The following is an 18,579-nucleotide window of genomic DNA, read 5'->3' as shown; positions in this document are numbered from 1 at the left end:
ACGTAGGATATCCATTTCCTTCAATTCAATTCGGTAAAGTCGGAGCTTGGCTTTTTTATCTAGAGCTAAATTAGTTCAAGGGGCGTTTCATTTCATGGATGACAGAAAAGGTGTTCCCGACTTGTATGCTCTTTAGTGACCGCCTTTATGTCGTCCCCTACTAACAGACAGTCAGTGGAGTGATTATCAGCCAATGACCCCCAAAAGTTGAAAGATTTTTAGGCGATAAAGGGTCAAAACCCCTTCTGTTCAACTTGAACTCGACCCTGGACCCTCCACTCTCCACTTTCCTTCATCCTCATCCTGTCAGATTAATTCGAAGCCAAGCTTTGCTCTTTAAACCTCTCACTCCTTAATACTACCAAACAAAACAAACCGATCGCGACTTGGCACAGAGTCAACTTCAACACCGCTTGGTGGTTCCTTTTTTGTCAATTCTGGAAAGCTTATTCCTTCTTCTTTTTGCTTATACCTTCTAATAATACAACTTCCTTTCCAAATGTCCTCCTCTCCAATCCTCGGCCCTTCGCGCGCCGACTGTCAATCCCCTTACGATGAAGAGCACATGGATTGGGCCTCTTCAGTGCCCAAAAAGTACCATCGATTGCCAAGATTTCGTCGCTCCAATGTGATTTTGGTTCTTATCGATATCTTCATCGTTTCTGTCCTCGTCAACGCCTTTTGGCCGCTCATCACTTTGCTCCGCCGCAACGAGGAGCTTTTCGGCGCACGACTTACCTTTTCGCTCAACGATACTTCTTTCCCACCTACTTTACCTGATCAACAGACGATACCGAGAATCTTCCACCAGACGAGTGCGAACGAGACGATCCCTGAAGCATGGACCGACTTGGTGCAGAGCTGCAAAACTACTTACTCCGACTATGAGTACATGGTATGTTGATTGGGACTTAGGGTCGAGGGAACAAGACTAATTTTGACAGCACTGGACCGATGACAAAGCCCGCGACTTCATCTCCGAAGAGTACCCTTGGTTCATCGACACCTGGGATAACTTCCCATTCAACATCCAGCGCGCCGATGCCATCCGCTACTTCGTTCTTCACCACTACGGTGGTATGTATCTCGACATGGACACACTTTGCAACGCTTCCATTCCTCTCGAGCAGATCGAAGCCACCGGCGGCAAGCACCACGCTGTCTTCAAGTCTACAACTCCTACTGGCGTCTCCAACGACATGATGATCACATCAGCTCGTCACCCCGCCTTCACAAAGGCGCTCTCGCGCATCCAACTCTACAATGACATCACAAAACCCTGGAGGCACATCGTCCCTCACGTCGCAGTCATGGTCTCGGCAGGACCACTCTTCCTCACCATGGCCCTCAAGAACTACCTCCTCGAGCAGCCTTCTCTGCCCGAACAGACTGTGCAGGTCATTAATGCGACATCCCTGGAACCGTACCTTACAGACTACGAGGGTGCGTCGTGGCACCACGGTGATACCAAGGCTCTGATGTGGGTTGGCGATCGACCCTGGGTTTGGTACGCCCTTGGCGCCGTTGGACTCTGCGCAGGACTGTACGTGCTCAACATGCTTATGATGAAGTGCTGGACGAGATTCTTTGAGAAGACACCTTCGAACGATGAGTACAAGGAGAGCATCAAGCTCACGTAGACGGATTTTAATGGGTAATTATATACGACTATAATACGGTAATGCCAGCGAATTTTATTCTATGAATGCTTCAAGAAGTTATTGTCCACAAGCCTGCTGTCTATGATTGTCGTGACGAGTAATATCTTTGCGAATGCCACCGGCACTGTTTAATCGCATCGCGGCATGTCGGCATGTAATCACCGCTCACTCATGGTGCTTCGCCTGCGACACGTAAGTGTACACCAGATCGATGCGCCCAAACCTAGTTGACCTTAGCCTCCAACGGTACTTAATTGGCCAACCACCATCATGCCGTAACTGATTCCCAGCCCAGTCGATGTGGAGGTCTCCTTATACTTCTTTTGCGTACAGGCTCGATCAAGAGGTACCTCAGCGGACAGTGGAAAATATGACCTCTAAACTTTAGGGTTCAAAAATAAATGACATAAGACTATAGTCTAGACAGCATAAAGTGACCAATTGATTTCGTCTCTTATGTCTCAAGCAGTCAACTTTTCTGATACCTTGAGGGCAGTTTGCTTGACTATCAAGTCACCCGTTTGACAGACTGCGTCGCAAGTAGGCTTGGGTATACTACAGCATTTTTAAAACAATGTCTGTTGAAAGACAAGAAACTCGGATCTGAGCTACCTCATGCCAATGCCCTCTTAACTCAACCCGCTGTATAGCTTGCAATTGATCTCTTCATCTGCAGGCCGTGCTTCCATCTGATCCCGCAATCTTCTGTTGGTCCTTGTTCAACTGCACAATGATCCGGGTCGAAATCGCACATCGCATCTTGGCAAGGGTCTTTTCAATCCCAGTTCTTGGCATATAAGTATGCCAAGTTCGAGCAAAGACATCCAGTCAATTTCCTCAACTCTTGTTGGATCATCAACGAGGGATGCAAATGGCTGGATTAAAGGTAGCGCTCGAGACCAGCACGGAGGATAATATGGGCGACATCGAGAAGTTTGTGAATGAAACGTTGACAAGAGATACTACACTTTTCGTGACAGAGCCAGGTTGAGCAGCCGATAAAAGATGCACTTGTTATTTACATATATCCAACTTGTGAACATGAATTCACTTGTCCCTCAACCATCTGTAGCCCATTGCAACAGCACCACTCTAGCTTATTCTTGCTTAATGTATTCGGCAATGTTAGGCCGGTTCTCAAATGCTTCCTTCAACTTGAGAAGGACATCTGGAATCTTGGACTAGTAGTCGAATAATATTAGTTAAAGCTCTCTGACAAATCTTGGAATAACAAACATACTGGGATAGTTTTGGTCCTGGTGTCGTTGTCTATCGACATATAGACGGCAAAGTCTGCATAACTGACTTCATCTCCAAGAAGATAAGGACCCTCACGTTCAGAATAGTACTTCTCGAGAAGATCGTAGTATTTGGGGACCGTCTTGTTCTTGTAGTCTTCCGATGCGTTGCTCAGATTAGATGCCCAACCAGACTGGATTATAGTCAGTATTCGACATAAATGATAAGAAATTTCGACGTACTCTCCACTCGATATAGATATCTGCCATGGCATCTACCAGATACTTATCTTGACTCGTCTGGCCGTCGTATTTTCCCAGCTCACGAGACAGGAACCTGAGGATTGGAATATGCTGTAGATCTGCGTTAGCTTGGTATATGTGACAGAGCTTTTAGAGACATGCCTGGTTTAGAACAAGGCCCTTGTACTCGACAGCTGGAAGTTGTCCAGTTCGGGTGATACCCTGACTCTTGAGCTTCTCGCTGGTCTCTTTCCAGGTATCGTCAAAGGGATATCTTTTCTCTTCGAAAGGGATGCCGGCATCCGTCAAAAACAGCCTATCGTGGAAAGTCAGCTCAGTCAAGTCATCGATCTGGTGTATTGGAAGCTATCTTATAGCAAAGTCTATTTCGCATGGAACACTTACTTGACGACTTCACCACGGCCAAGCTTGCCAATGGCAAGATAGTGGTAGACGACTGAGGAATCAGAAGACATTGTAACAGATGATATAGTTTATAATGTTGTTGGATTTTTGGTGTATTTGATAGTCTATGTAACTGCAGTATCCCCAGACTTATTTATACCGCTCTCTACTTGTCAACGCCCTTTGGGCTACAAGTGTTACAACCCCCCGTTCTGAGTCAGCAACGTTGAACTTGGCCATTACGTGAGAAATGATTCCAGGGTTTTCGGAACAACGGCTCAATTAATTACGTATTACATCCGACGGGTCAATCATTTTCCCTTTTCATTGTGTAAGAGAGCCTTCGTGGTATTAAGTTGTTGAATGATGCAACAAAGATGTTTCTCCTCTGGGAAGATGATGCGTAATTAAATATCGTAGGATATACGAAAAAGGGAACTATGTACAATTATTACAAAGCATAACAACTTATTCGCTCGTCTTTTAGTAAGTGTCCTCGTAGTCGTAGCAGAGAAGTCCCTTGCGAATATGCATGACGTCCCTGACCTTGGCCTTCAACTGACGAGTCTCGAAGATGGTGATGGGATGGTTCAATGTGATGTTGCCAGCAATTTGGTTGGCGTAATCAAAGTTGACGAGAGGTCCAGAGACATCTTTCTCGCGCTTCTTGATGTCGCGGATTTGCCATGACCACCAAGCGCGGTCAACGTTGGCATGGTGCACCCAGAAGAGAGGGTCAGCAGCTAACAGAGTTAGTATAAGTCATCTATATCGAGGGGTAGAGGAGTGACTTACGACTTTGCCACTTGTCAGTCATAGTTCCATACAGACCACCAACTCCCCAGTGACCACCAGAGTGAAAGGTGCTCTCCGTGACACGGTCAAAGAATCCAAAGCCCTTCTGTCCCATGCCCTCCTTGATAGCATCAGGACCAGACATATCTCTAAAAGAGAGCGGCGCAAAGTCACGGCGGATGCAGTTGGGATTGTACGCAGTGCCGTTTCCAGGTCCCAGGTTTGACTTGAGTCCAGCAAATGGACCGTTCTTGATGCAGCCTCCACCAGAACGATCGGGCACGTCCCAGGGAGGGTTGACAGGTAGACCAGGCTCAGGGTTAGAGAAGTTGCCAGGGACCCAGCCTCCATTTCCGCCAAAGCCATGCTTGTTGTCGAAGATAGGAGAGTTAAAGAAGACAGATGTGTCGTTGTCTGAACCTGCGGCATCAAGAGTCCAGTCCCAGTAGGGAACGCCGCCCTTCCAGCCACATGTTTGAAGCTCTTGCTCGTAAGCATGCATTAGAAGGCGATGGTAGGGGTAGAAGACGCCCTGTGATTGTTAGAGGGGTGAAACAAACGAGGGGTTGTGCGATGATCGGGACGTACCACAAAGTGAACATCGTCAGCGTTGATGATATGTGTCCCCAGAAAATCATCCCATCGATTCCTGGCACCAGGGATATCAGATGGTGATGACTGGGAGGGCTTGTTCATCAGACACTTCTGCGCCTTGATGTACCGATCCCTTTCACCCAAACTGAGCGAGCGCCTGTTGAAAGTCAGCCAATATTCATGAAGGGTACACTAGAGTTCCATGCCATTCTCTTCTGATAAGAGGCTTCTTGCATGCCTTGGACTCGACGAGAGCCACACCAGCGAGGAGGACAGCGGTCCACAAAGTCTTGATGGCAACCATGGTATCGGACTAAAGAGAGAAGGCGGCCTGATTAAGGAAGGTAATGCAGAAAGACAAGTCTCGGAACTGCAGGTGATCGCTCAAGTGTTTGAGATGAGGTGATCTGCATAGGAGAAAGTAACGGAACACACTGGACGACTTCAGCCTCTTGTATGTCAAAGGATTCGCCTGGACCTGAACAGGGTATCGCAAAATAGTACTGTATTACCGAGGAGCCAAGATATGCATGATCTATTGTTCCTGCAATGCGGTACTATTTAGAGGGTAAAGCGAGTTACTGGCTAGGTCTGATGCGGTGGCTCCGTGGCTTTGGGAATGAGGAATGGGACTGTGACGTTGGTCTGCGGCAAAGCACAGATGCAGGGGAAGAGTCCCTTGTTGAAGAGGATCCGGGGATTCGGCTGACTAGGCTCCCCTGCTTTGAGAGGACCGACTGGTTAATGGTAGGTTTTGAGGAAAATTGTCAATGCAGATTCCTAGAAGACATTCATTACCAGACCACACAGTCTTAGTTACGAGTAGAGAAAGGATCGTTGGCAGTCGTGAACAATGGAGGACTTGCAAGACTGGCATCTAGACTAAGCCTTAGGTTAGGGTGCAAAAGCTAAGTGACCCGAGCCCAGCTCAGAGTGCCCTGAATTAACTTGCTAATTTTGTCTTTTCTGTTGTCAGAGGGCCCGTTTTCAGATTTCACAAGGATGAGTTCCTGATCATCCGATTCACCCAGCCGCAACAGGCATTCTCAACTCCACATACTTTATCCGTCAAGGATCATCCCTCGCGTATGCAAACTACGGTGTTGGTTCAGTGGTGCATTTCACTCCCAGTGTTTCTGGATAAATTGAAAACGGAGAATCAGTCAATTCTAGTAAGTACAGGAGCAAATCCTACACGGCATGGCTCGGCGTATATTCCCTGTCCATGCTACCCTTCTCGTCTCTCGACTCCCAAGACCTGGTCGTCAGAGAACCCTGCGTCGTTCTCATTGTCGCAATATCCCTCTCCTCTGTTACTTTCCCTCCATCGAAAGCCTTTACTTCTAGCGGAATGGCATCGGCGCTTTCTCCTACTGCGAACGGGTCTTCATCTCCACCGTAAATATCTCTCCGAGAAGTCATAGATTTGTTGGTGACGATCCTTGACTGACGCGCGCTTTGCCCGTTCATATCGCGATAGTGATTGCCGTAACCTGAGCGAGCAGCTGAGGTGCCTGATAATGTCCAACCCATGCGATGTAAAGCATTTTGCACGAGAGGCTTCAAAAAGGGAGCTGAAGAGGCGATCATGATAAGGATCTGCTCGAGGGCTGTCCACGTTGCGATTGCGTTTGTGAGGGCCCATGGATCTTTTGTCGATCCGCCGAATTCTTTTACCAGGGTGGCTTTGACGATCGAGGCGATACTCGCAAACATTCCCAGACCCATCAGCGCACCGACCAGTATCTTCTCCTTCAATGGTCGCTTCAGCTTCCATAGGAATAACGTCGGTGCTGAAGATAGTAAAATATCTGTTGCGATGTTGATGCCGGATCCGAGATTTGACATGATAAGAATGCCAGTTATTGGAAGACAGCTGGCTCCATCGATCGTTTGCAAAACGGAAGCATCCCATGATGCCTCCAGAGGTCGGCATTGTAAGAGGATGAAGAAAGTGTTTGCAACGCCGTAGGCTACCAAGACGGATATTATAACAAAACAGAAGATGCGCCACCAAAGGAGGTTTGGCTGGATTCGAAGCATCATCATTGCAATGCTGATCTTGATGAACATCATGGCGATGCCCCATACCGGGATCGCGAGGAAGGAGTATTTCCGTGTCCATATTCGTTGCTCTTCGGTAATGAGTGTGGGTTGTGTGAACATCTGAGGTATCAAGAAGCCGAAGTCTACACAAGCAGCAGCCTAGAGTGATCGTAGTCAGTTACCATGAGCCATGAAGCCTATGTTGGTCGGCAACTTACCACTCCAATCGTCATACTATAATCCTCCCAACTTATCCTCCAAGCTGGTCTCACCCTCAACCATATCCTCGCCACGAACATGACCAACGCAATGGCAATTAGAGGCGAGGTGACACCCAGATGTATTCTCGCAAGGCTCGCGGACCGCTCTGTGATGGGGAAGTAAGGACTCCCATCGGCGGGAGGTGTTAAAGGACCTGACATGCCTGATGGGTATCTCAATCACAATCGAATTCTAAGAGTCAAGGTTCAGGGAAAAGAAAAAGCGAACCAACGGAAAAAAAGAAGAAGAAAAGAATGCAACACTTATTGGCATCTCGATTTAGAAAGAGACATGTTATACATATTTGTATCTGATCCCAATTACCGGGATTTTCGGCTCTGAGACCTTTGTGTTACAGATCTCCAATTTCCATTTTCTTCACTGTTGCACATGTGCTTCACACATTGTCTCTGTACAGTAACTATGCAAAGTGCTGTGACGAGGCCTGCTTGTACCACAAGTGACCTGCATGTAGGCTTTCATTAGGAGGATAACGCCAAGCAACTGCTGAAGTCCGCAGGATTCGCTGCAAGGGCCGAGCGGCGCAGTAAGAAAAAATTTCCCGTAAGGAGGACTGGGAGCTTGACTAAACCGCATAAGAGACTGAGGCTTCTGCTCAGTGGCTGGAGAAGTTCTGCAGTCAGTGTTTCTCGACATCTGGATCAAGAAGTTGATTTGACTATTTTCTCCAAAAGTCCGAACTCATGAAACCATTTTCGTTGTTGCAAGATAGGCAAGGGGTTCCCAGATGAGGTGACAACGCTAACAAGCGAGGTAAATCCATGGCCCAAGCCGAGAGTCCTTCTTTTATTCAAGTCCAAGTTCTGGCGGAAGATCCGGTAAATCACCCGCAGGCTGCCCCGAGACGATCCGGGTGGGATTCGACTCGGAGCCGTCGCCATATTTAGAGGAGACTCCGTTAAGTGTCAGTGACCTCTTCCTACTATAGTATGTCCATACACAAAATACCGCCGTAATTGCCATAGAGGTCATTTTTGGACGAGAGTTCGTATTGATGTTCAGCAGGAACCTCAACCCATATCGTTTTATGACATCGTTCTGGTGATATAATATCAGGATCTTGTTATTAATGTAGGCCTGAAGCTCCGAACAAGAACGGCGAATTGATTCTGGCGTCCCTGCATCCATGTCGATTGGATCACAGATGCTGGTTGAACTGTTTCAGCCAAGGAATTCCAAGGTTGCATTGCGGAAGCGGGAGGAAGGGAATGTCCAAGCCGGACAGATTGTGTGGTTTCTGGGAAAGACAACAAGGCTAACGCACGGCCCAAGCACTTAATTGCTGGATAAAAAGAGATCCAGATACTCGGTTAAAGTATTTGTTCCCGTCTTACTCGGACTTTTAAGATTGGTCCCAGGGTGACAGAGAACATGGCTGCAGAGCTATCAAATGAGATGAATAAGTGGCTTGTTATTACTTTAAAGCAGTCTCCTAAGTCGCTGATGTTTGTGCGGTAGGTAATGAACTGGAATGGAAGGTCCTCTAGAAGACTCAGAGATCCCTTAACGGCAGCGAGTATAGTTTGGTACCCTGGGTTAAGTGATGCAGCAGGCTTTTGCAGTTTTAAACAACAACTCCAATCCCACCAGTAGAAACTCATACATTGCGTTTCCAGTCTTGTTAACATTTGTTTTTGCTTTTTATTTCAGCCAATCTCGGTGGTTCTCTTTACAGAGTTATAAACCTTGCGATGATGAGTGTTCATTGCAACAGTAAACGGTTCCGCATACATACCAAAAGGTTGTGTTGACCCCCACTCCATTTGAATCAACAGCAGAGTCCCATCAAACGTAAAAGAATCGTTTCATTGGGATGCAGACGCCACAATGTTGCATATCGATGTTAATGCGTATGTCTTGCACGAACTTTTGAACAGACCAGGGGCCCTTCTTATTGGGGCTTGCAACGGTTTATGTCGGGACTTCGGGGGTTCCCTGCAGAGAGGGACCCGAATCAATGGGCCATAAAGTGTCGTCTGTCTCTCTTTCTTAGTGACTATTGACCTTGTATCTTCTAACTTGGAGTCAATCTTCATGTGACAACAGAACAGCAAGCAATGCTTTCAAACCCATCCACTACAAAACCGGACCACACTCACCACAGACAAAATAGCACATCACAGCAGAAGAACGAGAAAGGTAGTGATCATATCGCTTAAAATTGTGGCTTGCAGAACGCTGGCTCATCTGGCACTAATACAAGTGAGATGCAGAATGCTAAAGTAAGGAATAAAAAGACAAAATTAACAGACTGAGTGATAGATCTTCTTCCACAATGGCCATGTCCCTCTCGCTTCCCTGTCTTCGTCATTCATCAAATGCACACGGTAGTACCTTCGTCCAGTCTGGATATCTATATCATCCAGTTTCACAAAGCTCGTTCGGTACCAGAGCTTATGACCCAGGTACATGACCAGAACGATGGGCACAGCCATCAATCGAAGGAATACATTCTGTACAATATCTCCTGTTGTTGCATTCTCCTTGGTCTCAACAGGTGCAACAGCTATCCAGACTTGACTCAGCAGGATGAGTGTGTATCCGCAGAGAGCGAACCATGATCCAATAGTACCAGATCGTGCGCGGAAGGGTAATTGCTCGAGAGTATGTGACGCATGAGCCCAGGCGTTTCGAAAACGGATATGCGTAAGGCAAATGCTTCCCCAGGTAAACAGCGTCGCTAGAGAACTGACAGACAGCAACCAGTCAAAGATAACATCATGGGCCTTCAAGTCAACAATGAAAGCTAATAATCCGACACAGGAGGCAAAGATAATGGCCACCAACGGACGACCTTGCTTATCAACGTAAGAGAAGATAGCTGGCGCCATGGACTGATCTGCAAGAGCAGCAAGCGTTCGTGAAGAACCGAAAACAGAAGAGTTGCCGACGCTAATAACAGCAATAAGGATAACCGCGTTCATAACACTTGGCAAGACTGTCGTTCCCATCGTTTCAATGGCGACGACGAAAGGTGAGGCGGCAGAGTTGGAGGAGCTGGCGTCGAGGATGCGAGGGTCGTCGTGAGGAACCAAAAGGCTGACGAGCATGAGAGAGACGATATAGAAGAGCGTGATACGCCAGAAGACCTGCTTGATGGCGCTGGGAAGGGACTTGCGAGGGTTAGCTGTCTCTGCTGCTGCTAAGCCGATAAGTTCTGTTCCGGTGAAAGAGAAGCATGATGTGACAAGCACAGAGCAGAAGCCTTTGAAGCCATTATTGAAGAAGCCTGGGTCAATCCAATAGCGGCCTCCGATGTAGCTTCCTGTGGGCTCTCCTCCAATGTTGATGACGATTCCAAGAAGGCTGAACAGGTTTGTTAGTCAAATGGGTTCATAAAAAGGAAAGTAGGAGATGGGCGCACGCACATGAAGGCGACGATAGCAGTGACTTTGATGGTTGAGAAGACGAATTCCGCTTCACCATAGGCTTTGACGCCAAAGAGGTTGATGACGAAAATAACCGCGAGGAAGATCACCACAAATATAGACTTGGCGATGCCCTCATTCCAGTAAGTGATGGTAAAAGCGCCAGCGATGATCTCGAGGGGTAGAGTGAAGAGCCATTGAAGACAGTAACTGGTCTAGTCAGCACTCCACTATTCAGTATGGCTTCAATGATGTAATGACTTACTTCCATCCCATAGCAAAGCCCCATGAGGGGTCGAGGAAACGTGTCGAGAAGGCAGAGAACGAACCAGCGATAGGAAAGATGACGGCGAGTTCGGCGAGCGATTGCATGGTGCAGTATTGTAGAGCACCAATGACCATGTATGAGATTAAAACACTACCAGGGCCGCCCTCGTGAAGAGCGGTACCGGATGTAACAAAGAGACCAGTACCTTTGAACCATTAGCAAGACGCTCCCTCGTCTGCGATAATGAGGTGACATACCAATAGCTCCACCAAAAGCAATCATTTGTAAATGCCTTCCCTTCAATTCCCTTGCCAGCGCTGACGTCGCAGTCTTTGCGTTGGCAGCTCTTATGTCAAAGTATCGGTTGTCTCCTGGTATTTGGGGCCTCTCCTCAGATTGGTACTGCTTATCCCAGCCCTTCTTCATCTTTCGTCGATCGGCCCTTCGAAAGCCATCCAGCCAGTCATTTTGCTCCTTGGATTGTTCCTCTGAACTGGGCACTGAGACAGCCCAGGCTTTGGTGGTGTTGTTGTTGGTGTCATCCTTGTATTGCGACGACGATGCGCTCATGTCGTTCATCTCGATGGCTTCGACATCGCGGGCGAGAGCGACCTCGACTTTGATGTCGGTCGTCTTCTTAATGTCATGTGACATTGCGAAGAGATCGTTTCACAATGCGATAAAGTTAAAAGATTGGAGAAAAGAGAGAAGAGTGGACAAGAGAAAGAAAAGACAAAAGATCGTGAGGGTCCGCCAAGGTTAAGGCTGTGGAGTCTTGGGACTTTGAGACAATGCACGTAATTAAATGTCAACGGGGATATTGGTTGATGGTCCGTGAGTCCACATGGCAAATCGTACATGAAGCAAAAGAAAAGAGGGATAAAAAAAAGAGGGAAGAGATCGGCAGAGATTCGATGGGGAAATACGCTGATGATAACGAGACAAAACGAGGGGAATAGTAGGTAGAACGAACTCGGCCTCATCGGCTTCAATATGGAGACTGATGCTACTTCTGGGGGTCTGGCCCGTTAGAAGCTCAGCGGCTGAAGACCAGTCTAGTGCCCCTGCATGAGAGAGCTTCCTTCGCTAGACTGCTCTAGGGGTATTTCTCCTTCAGTGGCGTGCTGTTTATCTACAAGGTCAAGCCATGTCAAATTCTCTTGGCAGGAGTAGATTGGCCTGTCAAGTTTTTAGTGTGTGTGAATGCTCATGCCAGAAAAAAAGGGCTTTAAACGTATTGGGACAAACAATGAAGAGGTTGCCCAGACAAGGAAGGTCGTTGGATGTTGTCGCGTGCTGTGGTTGCGTAGATTCCAGGGGTTCGTGGTCCAGACCCTGACCAGTAATTCCACTGTATCTAATCTATCTGTAGGTGCAGTGGCGATAATCACGCATCAATTGATCCTTTTACCATGTGATTGGTTACTGGTAAATGTCCAAGGATGAAATGGATTCCGTCCATATACCAGCCGGTCATATAACCATTCAAAATCACCGAGTTTGCAATTCATCGTGGAGAATAAAAGGGTAAAAAAAGACATTACAGACCCAACCTAGATCAAACTATTGCTGCTAGCCTCCGAAGTCGGCAATAGACTTTTTAATGGTGCCATCGCGCTGGAGCTAAGGCCTCAGTGTAGAACAAGTTCCTCTTGAGGAATGACACCCGAGTATCGCCAAGAACTCTAATTCCGCCTCATTACCATCTAATCACGGCAGATGATAATTATTTCATGAGATTAGTCATCGCTTCAGCAGAAATGGTTTGCACTGCGTGTAGACGGCAATCAAACTACTCAGCATCCCACTGGCACAAACGACACCTTCATCCCACTGAACAAGCCCTGCAGCCGCTGATGAGACGGTGATATCACACAGGCTAGAAACTAATTGGAGCTTACTAGCTGTCTTTCGACTGCGTCGTTGTAAATCACGTCAGCTTTCATGTGACGTAGGGAATGGAGGGCGATGCTTACAAGAGAGACCGCCTATCATCTTCATCACTGGCTTTCGATGTCTTCAATTGGTACAAGCAGTACACCTGCGCAACAAATCCACAAACACCTGCGGCAAACCATACCCGAAAAGCTCTCCTTTCCAACATCTTGGCTCCCTTCCAGGGGACGAAACCGATGCTGTTCAGCACTGTAGCGTTATCGCATGTCATGTATACAGCCGTTAACAGTTGACGAATCACGGTTATGTACCCCAGGAAAAGATCTTGGTGTCTACCCGTTAGGCCCCGCGCGGCAAAGCGGAACTGCTGCGTGAATTTCCCAACGCGAAGGAGCTTAGCTGTGAGCGAGAGCTGTCTCATCAGAAGCTGCCATCGCTGCACCGTAGACGGTGAAGCATTCTTTTGACTGAGGAGCCAAGCGGTAAGACGAGACGAGAATACGAGGAAGCGAATGAGGACATCGCGTTCTGTGGTTGTGAAGTGAATGTTGCTGATTTGTGAAACGATGAATGCTACATTCTTGTTCATCCTGGACGCCAAAAAATCCAACGTTGAAGGTGATAAATGTCTGTTAATGTCCCTGATGAACATGTGAGACTCCAAACAAACCAGAGACAAGGCGGTGTGTCCCACCAAAGTCGCGATAAGCGAACAGGGGTCTTTGGAGATGTCATTGAAGTCGATAAGCGGACAATGTTCTTATTGAGCTGCGTTATCCGAAAAGATGCCTCGGCTTGATGATGCTATGTTTGGAGATCTGGGGAAAACTGGATGTGTTATTCCCGTTTGAGGTTTGTTTGAGCCGTGATATTTCCACAATTGATATGCGTCCGCTATTCAACGGGCACTGAACCGCGGAATTGATTCCTGGTTGAGAATATTGCGACATGGCCTTGGTTTTATACGTGCTTGCCCGACTGGAGTAAGTAACCCGACCGGATCTGAGTTTCATAAGATAGCGTGAGGCATTGACTGTATTATCTACAGGATACCTCGATCATCCGGTCAAGGACAACTAGTATTACCGCCTGTCTTTGCGCCCGATCTCGGACACGATAACGATGTCATTACTTCAGTAGGGTATCGTTGAAACAAGCATGCCTATAATAAGGCGCACGTATCCGGTCATCCTTCTTGACACATTGAGGTTGCTTGATTTCCCCCTTCGATCATACCTACCCGGGACCAATGCACCCAGTAAGTGCATCATGACCATATCCATGGTTGACTACCTATCCACCGGATTTATTAGCGTGGCCAGTATCACCTGTAGCCCTACCGACACGGAGTTCCATCCCGTCAAATCTTGACCCGGCCGTTGGGTCGCATTGTCGATCCAACATGTCTCCGAGAAGGGAGCTGCAATTAAGCTTATAATATACTCTGTTGTACCAAGTCCTTCTTCGCCTTGGTCACTCATGGCCCCCCCAAATTCCACCTTCAAGATCTGATACGTTAGTGACATCAGCTGATATTCCCCTGGTGAGTCGGGTAATGAAGCCAGTGATCCTGTCTGACATGCATCCAGCCACATTAATTTGATTGGATGGGTCCCTCTTGGGGGGGGGGGGGGGGGGGGGGCAGGACCGTTTTCAATCGAGTACGATCTGTATCGAACAATAGCCACCAAAGTTAAAGTGAACCAGGGAACGACTGAACAGCGCATTGACCACCAACTCCATGACACGGAGCTTGAATACGGATAGATTGCTTGTTCATAAGTCAGCATCGACGTCGCTGCGCCTTTGAATGTGGGACAAAAATAAAGGGGACAAGGCTGACAGCGTGATTTCCCACTCTCAACTCAACATCAAACACTTGGCAATCCATTCATTATCCAATCTTTGATCAAGATTGCCGCTCAGCGTTGCAAAGACAAGCCAATCAACCTGATATATGCCCATAAATAATCTTGCTAGGTGGATTCTCTAGTGAGATTGCTACTGTAATTCAGCCCTACCCTGTTAGTCTAGCTCTAGTTATTGTCCGTGTTCGATATCCACTGTCGGTCAACTCTTTCACTCCCCTTTCATCCATTCTACTTTTGCTCTTGCTTCAATCCATTTCGAGCTTCTCCAAAAGCGATAAACCCACCTGTTTCCAAAATGCCTACCCTGGAACCCGCGACAGATCTGGACCCCAATGTCTGGTACCAGCTCTCCGAGCTCGCTGTTGATACCGCCGATAAAGATTTGAACAGCATGCTTCAGCCTACTGCTGCGGGAGGTGATCTGCGAGTATGGCCAGCCAACAAAAATTCCTACTGGCAATTTGTACGTTCCCAATCGCATTCCAGCTAGTTACTCAACTGTTAACAACTTGTAGCAAAAAATAGATGATAAGCCCGGTCGATACCAATTGCGATGCTCCGACACGACCGTCAAGAAACAGCTCTCAGTATGCTACCGACCGGACGTTATAGACGAGAAGCGCCGCACAAGACCATGCTTGATGGCAACCGATGATACCGACAAGCAAAAATGGGATGTATCGCTATGGGGCGAGGACGATACATACAGAATAACGAACGTGCAGAATGGTACCAAGTGGAATCTAGATTGTATTCCCGACGGTCCAGTGTTTATGAGCTCCAATTTCGAGGGAAAACAACCACGCCAACACTGGATACTACAGAGCGTTGGAGAGGTGAATAACGAGATGTACTCAACCACATACAGCGCGGTAAGTCGTTTGACAAATACACAAGGGGTCATCTGCTAAAGCATGCAGCCACCCGAGTCGACAGGCGATAGTACCACCACCACAGCCGGCACAGCGGCCTCCAACTCCGAAGCGACCGCAACATCCGACCCTCCAAGCAACGAAACGAGCAACAAGGATAGCAGCAGCAATAGTGACAGTAATGGGAATAATGGTTTGTCCTCTGGTGCGGTCGCTGGCATATCAGTGGCCATCACCCTCGCCGTTGTCGCCCTAGCGCTAGCAGGATTCTTCTTCTGGCGGCGCAACAAGCGCAAGCATAGCCCCGTTGCATCTTCGGACCCTTCGGACGACAAGTACAACAACTCGCCTATTGTGGTGTCACCGGAAGATGGCAGCCATTCTTACTATTCGCCTGTCAAAATGCCTGGTACGGTCGAGATGTCGCAAGACCAGAGGCCTGCCGAGCTGTCAAATGGTTATCAACGGCATGAGTTGGCATAGACGAGACGCCACGAACAACTGCATGAGGAAAACAAGGGCATAAGCATGCATATTCATTTTTGAAGCTATTATTAAAAGCACATCAGCGAAGCGTAATTTCCAACACTTATACCATTTTATACCATAGTCAATGCATTCCAGCCTACGTATCTAAATCGCAGTTTATGTCAACCTCAATTTTCATATTGTCCCCGCATATCAACTTGACCAGGTGAATCCAAAGATTATACACAAACGCCTTGTCTGTCGACGCCACCGCATGAAGTATAAGAACTGGCCAGAAATACTATTATATGACTACAAGAAGTATCAGTACGAGAGATCGTTCATTTGGAACAGACAAAATGCGGCAGAAAAGCCAAATGAAATCGATTGTTTTCCGAGTCTGGGACAGAATCTTACTGCCACGCTAATATTTAGATCCCTTTTGATAACACTATCCAGATGCGACAAAGGTCATTCCTTCGTAAGCACTAGTTTTCCTTGCTTTGGATATAAATATGTCGACCTCCACTTGATGCACACTGAAAGTTTGGATAGTTGCGGAACTTTCCAAGAACTCGCGGAACGAACACTTGAAACATGGCCGCCAATTCACTCGCTAGCCCAAATGGCATCCTCAGCTTTGTAGCTGAAGACTTCAAACAGTCACCAGGCAACTACATAACGGTACTGGTTGTACTGCTCATCAGTGTCTTGCTACATAAACTATCAACGCCATTCCTTGAGGCGGGCGAGCCTCCCTTGCTTAAACCTACATTCCCCATCATTGGGCATTTCTATGGCTTGATGAAACACCAGAACATCTACTTGAAACAATTATAGTGCGTATGGACACAACTGCATCGATAGCAAGAATCTAACACGAAATGTAGCGACAGGTCTCACAGGCAAATCGCGACTCTACCCATCCTTGGCGGCAAACTCTACGTCATATTCGACCCAGTCATTATTCAATCTGCATACCGAAAAAAGACACTCTCGTTCGAACCATTTGCTGCAGAGTTTGCGCAGAGAGAACTGCTATTGTCCGATCGAGTTCAAGACAAGCTCAAGAATACCAACCTTGTGCCAGAATTCTTCGCTGCTATCCATCCTGCTATGACAGGCGATCATATTCATCGAATGAATGCAAATGCACTGAACTACATCTCGAATGATATCAACAAGATTAGTGGATACGGTAAATTGGAGCATGCGAATCTCTGGCTTTGGTTGAGAGATCTTGTGACTATGGCAACCGCTGAAGCACTATATGGATCAAAGAACCCATTGAGACATGATCATAGATTACTGGACGACGTTTGGTGGGTTGCAAATAATATTTAGTGTTAACGTCGACTAACAACTCGCAGGACTTTCGAAGCCGGTCTCAACATACTATTGATCAACATCCTCCCTGCCATCACGGCTCCCAAAGCCCATCAAGCTAGAGCGCGACTCCAAGCCGCACTGGGAAAGTACTACGGCGCGAGAAGTTACGAGGATGAAGACGCATCGGAGATAGTGAGAGCAAGAGCAGGTGCGTTTTTGAGATATGGTGTTCCAGACGAGGAGGTCGGCCACATCGAACTGGCGCTTCTGCATGTGGGCACGGCTAATACCATTCCTACTCTCTACTGGTTTTTCGTCAACGTCTTTAATCGACCTGAACTTGTACAACAGCTGAGGGAGGAAGTTCTTCCAGTCATACAGAAGAATGGAGAGGACAAGGCTGTTGTCGACGTGACAATCTTGGATGAGAAGTGTCCCTTACTTGTCAGTTGTTACCGAGAGGCTATTCGACTTAGCAATCAGGCCGTAGGCAACCGCCGTGTCCTCGAAGATACAATGGTCACAGACAGTAAAGGCAATTCGTACCTTCTCAAGAAAGGCGAGAATGTCCAAATGTCCGCTGCAGTCAGTCACAACCTCGACACCTGGGGCGAAGACGTATCTGCCTATAAACCAGATCGGTTCATCGAGAACAAGGCCAACACTGAGAACGAAAAGGCGAAGCGTTCAGCTTTCATCGCCTTTGGCGGTGGGCGTAACCTCTGCCCTGGGCGAAATTTTGCGTTCGCTGAAAACCTGGGTCTGATAACTTGTCTGCTGACAGGTTTTAACGTCACATTTCCGGATGGACCTGGATTCCCGACTAGTGTAGACTGTAGTTTCTCACAAGCTGCTAAGAAACCCTTGAATGACGGGGAAGGGTTTGGAGTGAGAATAGAGAGGAGAGTGGGGTGGCGGGAGACCCAGTGGTCATTCAAATCTTAAAGTTAAGGGACTGATTAATATTGAGGTTAACTTAAGTCAAACCAAGTGAAACACAGCAATTACCAAAGAAAAACCTCAATCGACGAGAGTTAATTGTGCGAGAGGCCTGTTGACTCGGGCGAACGACTCCACTTCCGAATGGACAAGATATGATTCGATCATGATAAATTGTACTGTTGAAAATATATACAGAAAATGGCCAAGCGCCTATGTAATAGACTAAAGGGGACAGTGTCCAAGCAAAACCGACTGATGCAACAGCCTCCAAGGCGCATTGGTGCGTCCTTGTTGTTCGACA

At 47.5% G+C, this 18,579-nt stretch overlaps 8 protein-coding genes across 8 annotated transcripts; 3 read left to right on the top strand and 5 right to left on the bottom strand.

Annotated features, from left to right (window-relative positions):
* Nucleotides 1-143: 143 nt before the first annotated feature.
* On the top strand, nucleotides 144-1,717 carry EDB82DRAFT_499932 (nucleotide-diphospho-sugar transferase). Its single transcript, XM_025735394.2, has 2 exons — nucleotides 144-895; nucleotides 945-1,717. The coding sequence occupies exons 1-2, from the start codon at nucleotides 500-502 to the stop codon at nucleotides 1,638-1,640; spliced, it is 1,092 nt and encodes a 363-aa protein (XP_025586105.1). The 5' UTR covers nucleotides 144-499; the 3' UTR covers nucleotides 1,641-1,717.
* Nucleotides 1,718-2,266: 549 nt separating this feature from the next.
* On the bottom strand, nucleotides 2,267-3,703 carry EDB82DRAFT_499931 (glutathione S-transferase). The gene is made up of 5 exons (XM_065608613.1): nucleotides 3,548-3,703; nucleotides 3,305-3,458; nucleotides 3,143-3,253; nucleotides 2,902-3,093; nucleotides 2,267-2,842 (listed from the first exon to the last, which is right to left on the bottom strand). Exons 1-5 carry the CDS (start codon nucleotides 3,616-3,618, stop codon nucleotides 2,759-2,761), a joined length of 612 nt encoding a protein of 203 aa, XP_065464901.1. The 5' UTR covers nucleotides 3,619-3,703; the 3' UTR covers nucleotides 2,267-2,758.
* Nucleotides 3,704-3,915: 212 nt separating this feature from the next.
* EDB82DRAFT_176318 (uncharacterized protein) lies at nucleotides 3,916-5,362 on the bottom strand. Its single transcript, XM_065607129.1, has 4 exons — nucleotides 5,143-5,362; nucleotides 4,931-5,093; nucleotides 4,343-4,874; nucleotides 3,916-4,290 (listed from the first exon to the last, which is right to left on the bottom strand). The coding sequence occupies exons 1-4, from the start codon at nucleotides 5,238-5,240 to the stop codon at nucleotides 4,031-4,033; spliced, it is 1,053 nt and encodes a 350-aa protein (XP_065464900.1). The 5' UTR covers nucleotides 5,241-5,362; the 3' UTR covers nucleotides 3,916-4,030.
* A 726-nt stretch (nucleotides 5,363-6,088) lies between these two features.
* On the bottom strand, nucleotides 6,089-7,485 carry EDB82DRAFT_556035 (uncharacterized protein). The gene is made up of 2 exons (XM_025735391.2): nucleotides 7,201-7,485; nucleotides 6,089-7,141 (listed from the first exon to the last, which is right to left on the bottom strand). The coding sequence occupies exons 1-2, from the start codon at nucleotides 7,402-7,404 to the stop codon at nucleotides 6,128-6,130; spliced, it is 1,218 nt and encodes a 405-aa protein (XP_025586102.1). The 5' UTR covers nucleotides 7,405-7,485; the 3' UTR covers nucleotides 6,089-6,127.
* A 1,842-nt stretch (nucleotides 7,486-9,327) lies between these two features.
* EDB82DRAFT_499923 (amino acid permease-domain-containing protein) lies at nucleotides 9,328-11,931 on the bottom strand. Its single transcript, XM_025735390.2, has 4 exons — nucleotides 11,158-11,931; nucleotides 10,898-11,105; nucleotides 10,633-10,842; nucleotides 9,328-10,570 (listed from the first exon to the last, which is right to left on the bottom strand). Exons 1-4 carry the CDS (start codon nucleotides 11,552-11,554, stop codon nucleotides 9,508-9,510), a joined length of 1,878 nt encoding a protein of 625 aa, XP_025586101.1. The 5' UTR covers nucleotides 11,555-11,931; the 3' UTR covers nucleotides 9,328-9,507.
* Nucleotides 11,932-12,438: 507 nt separating this feature from the next.
* On the bottom strand, nucleotides 12,439-13,706 carry EDB82DRAFT_499921 (peroxisomal biogenesis factor 11). The gene is made up of 2 exons (XM_025735389.2): nucleotides 12,877-13,706; nucleotides 12,439-12,815 (listed from the first exon to the last, which is right to left on the bottom strand). Exons 1-2 carry the CDS (start codon nucleotides 13,446-13,448, stop codon nucleotides 12,644-12,646), a joined length of 744 nt encoding a protein of 247 aa, XP_025586100.2. The 5' UTR covers nucleotides 13,449-13,706; the 3' UTR covers nucleotides 12,439-12,643.
* Nucleotides 13,707-14,758: 1,052 nt separating this feature from the next.
* Nucleotides 14,759-16,181, top strand: EDB82DRAFT_575294 (uncharacterized protein). Its single transcript, XM_025735388.2, has 3 exons — nucleotides 14,759-15,130; nucleotides 15,183-15,539; nucleotides 15,588-16,181. The coding sequence occupies exons 1-3, from the start codon at nucleotides 14,963-14,965 to the stop codon at nucleotides 16,020-16,022; spliced, it is 960 nt and encodes a 319-aa protein (XP_025586099.1). The 5' UTR covers nucleotides 14,759-14,962; the 3' UTR covers nucleotides 16,023-16,181.
* A 102-nt stretch (nucleotides 16,182-16,283) lies between these two features.
* EDB82DRAFT_536719 (cytochrome P450) lies at nucleotides 16,284-18,408 on the top strand. The gene is made up of 3 exons (XM_025735386.2): nucleotides 16,284-16,846; nucleotides 16,898-17,329; nucleotides 17,378-18,408. Exons 1-3 carry the CDS (start codon nucleotides 16,605-16,607, stop codon nucleotides 18,279-18,281), a joined length of 1,578 nt encoding a protein of 525 aa, XP_025586098.1. The 5' UTR covers nucleotides 16,284-16,604; the 3' UTR covers nucleotides 18,282-18,408.
* Nucleotides 18,409-18,579: the final 171 nt, after the last annotated feature.

This window comes from Fusarium venenatum (genome assembly GCF_020744135.1).
Source record: "Fusarium venenatum strain MPI-CAGE-CH-0201 chromosome Unknown EDB82scaffold_2, whole genome shotgun sequence".
Lineage (NCBI taxonomy): Eukaryota > Fungi > Ascomycota > Sordariomycetes > Hypocreales > Nectriaceae > Fusarium > Fusarium venenatum.
Note: the sequence above shows the minus strand (reverse complement) of the source record. Positions and strands in the feature narration are given on the sequence as shown.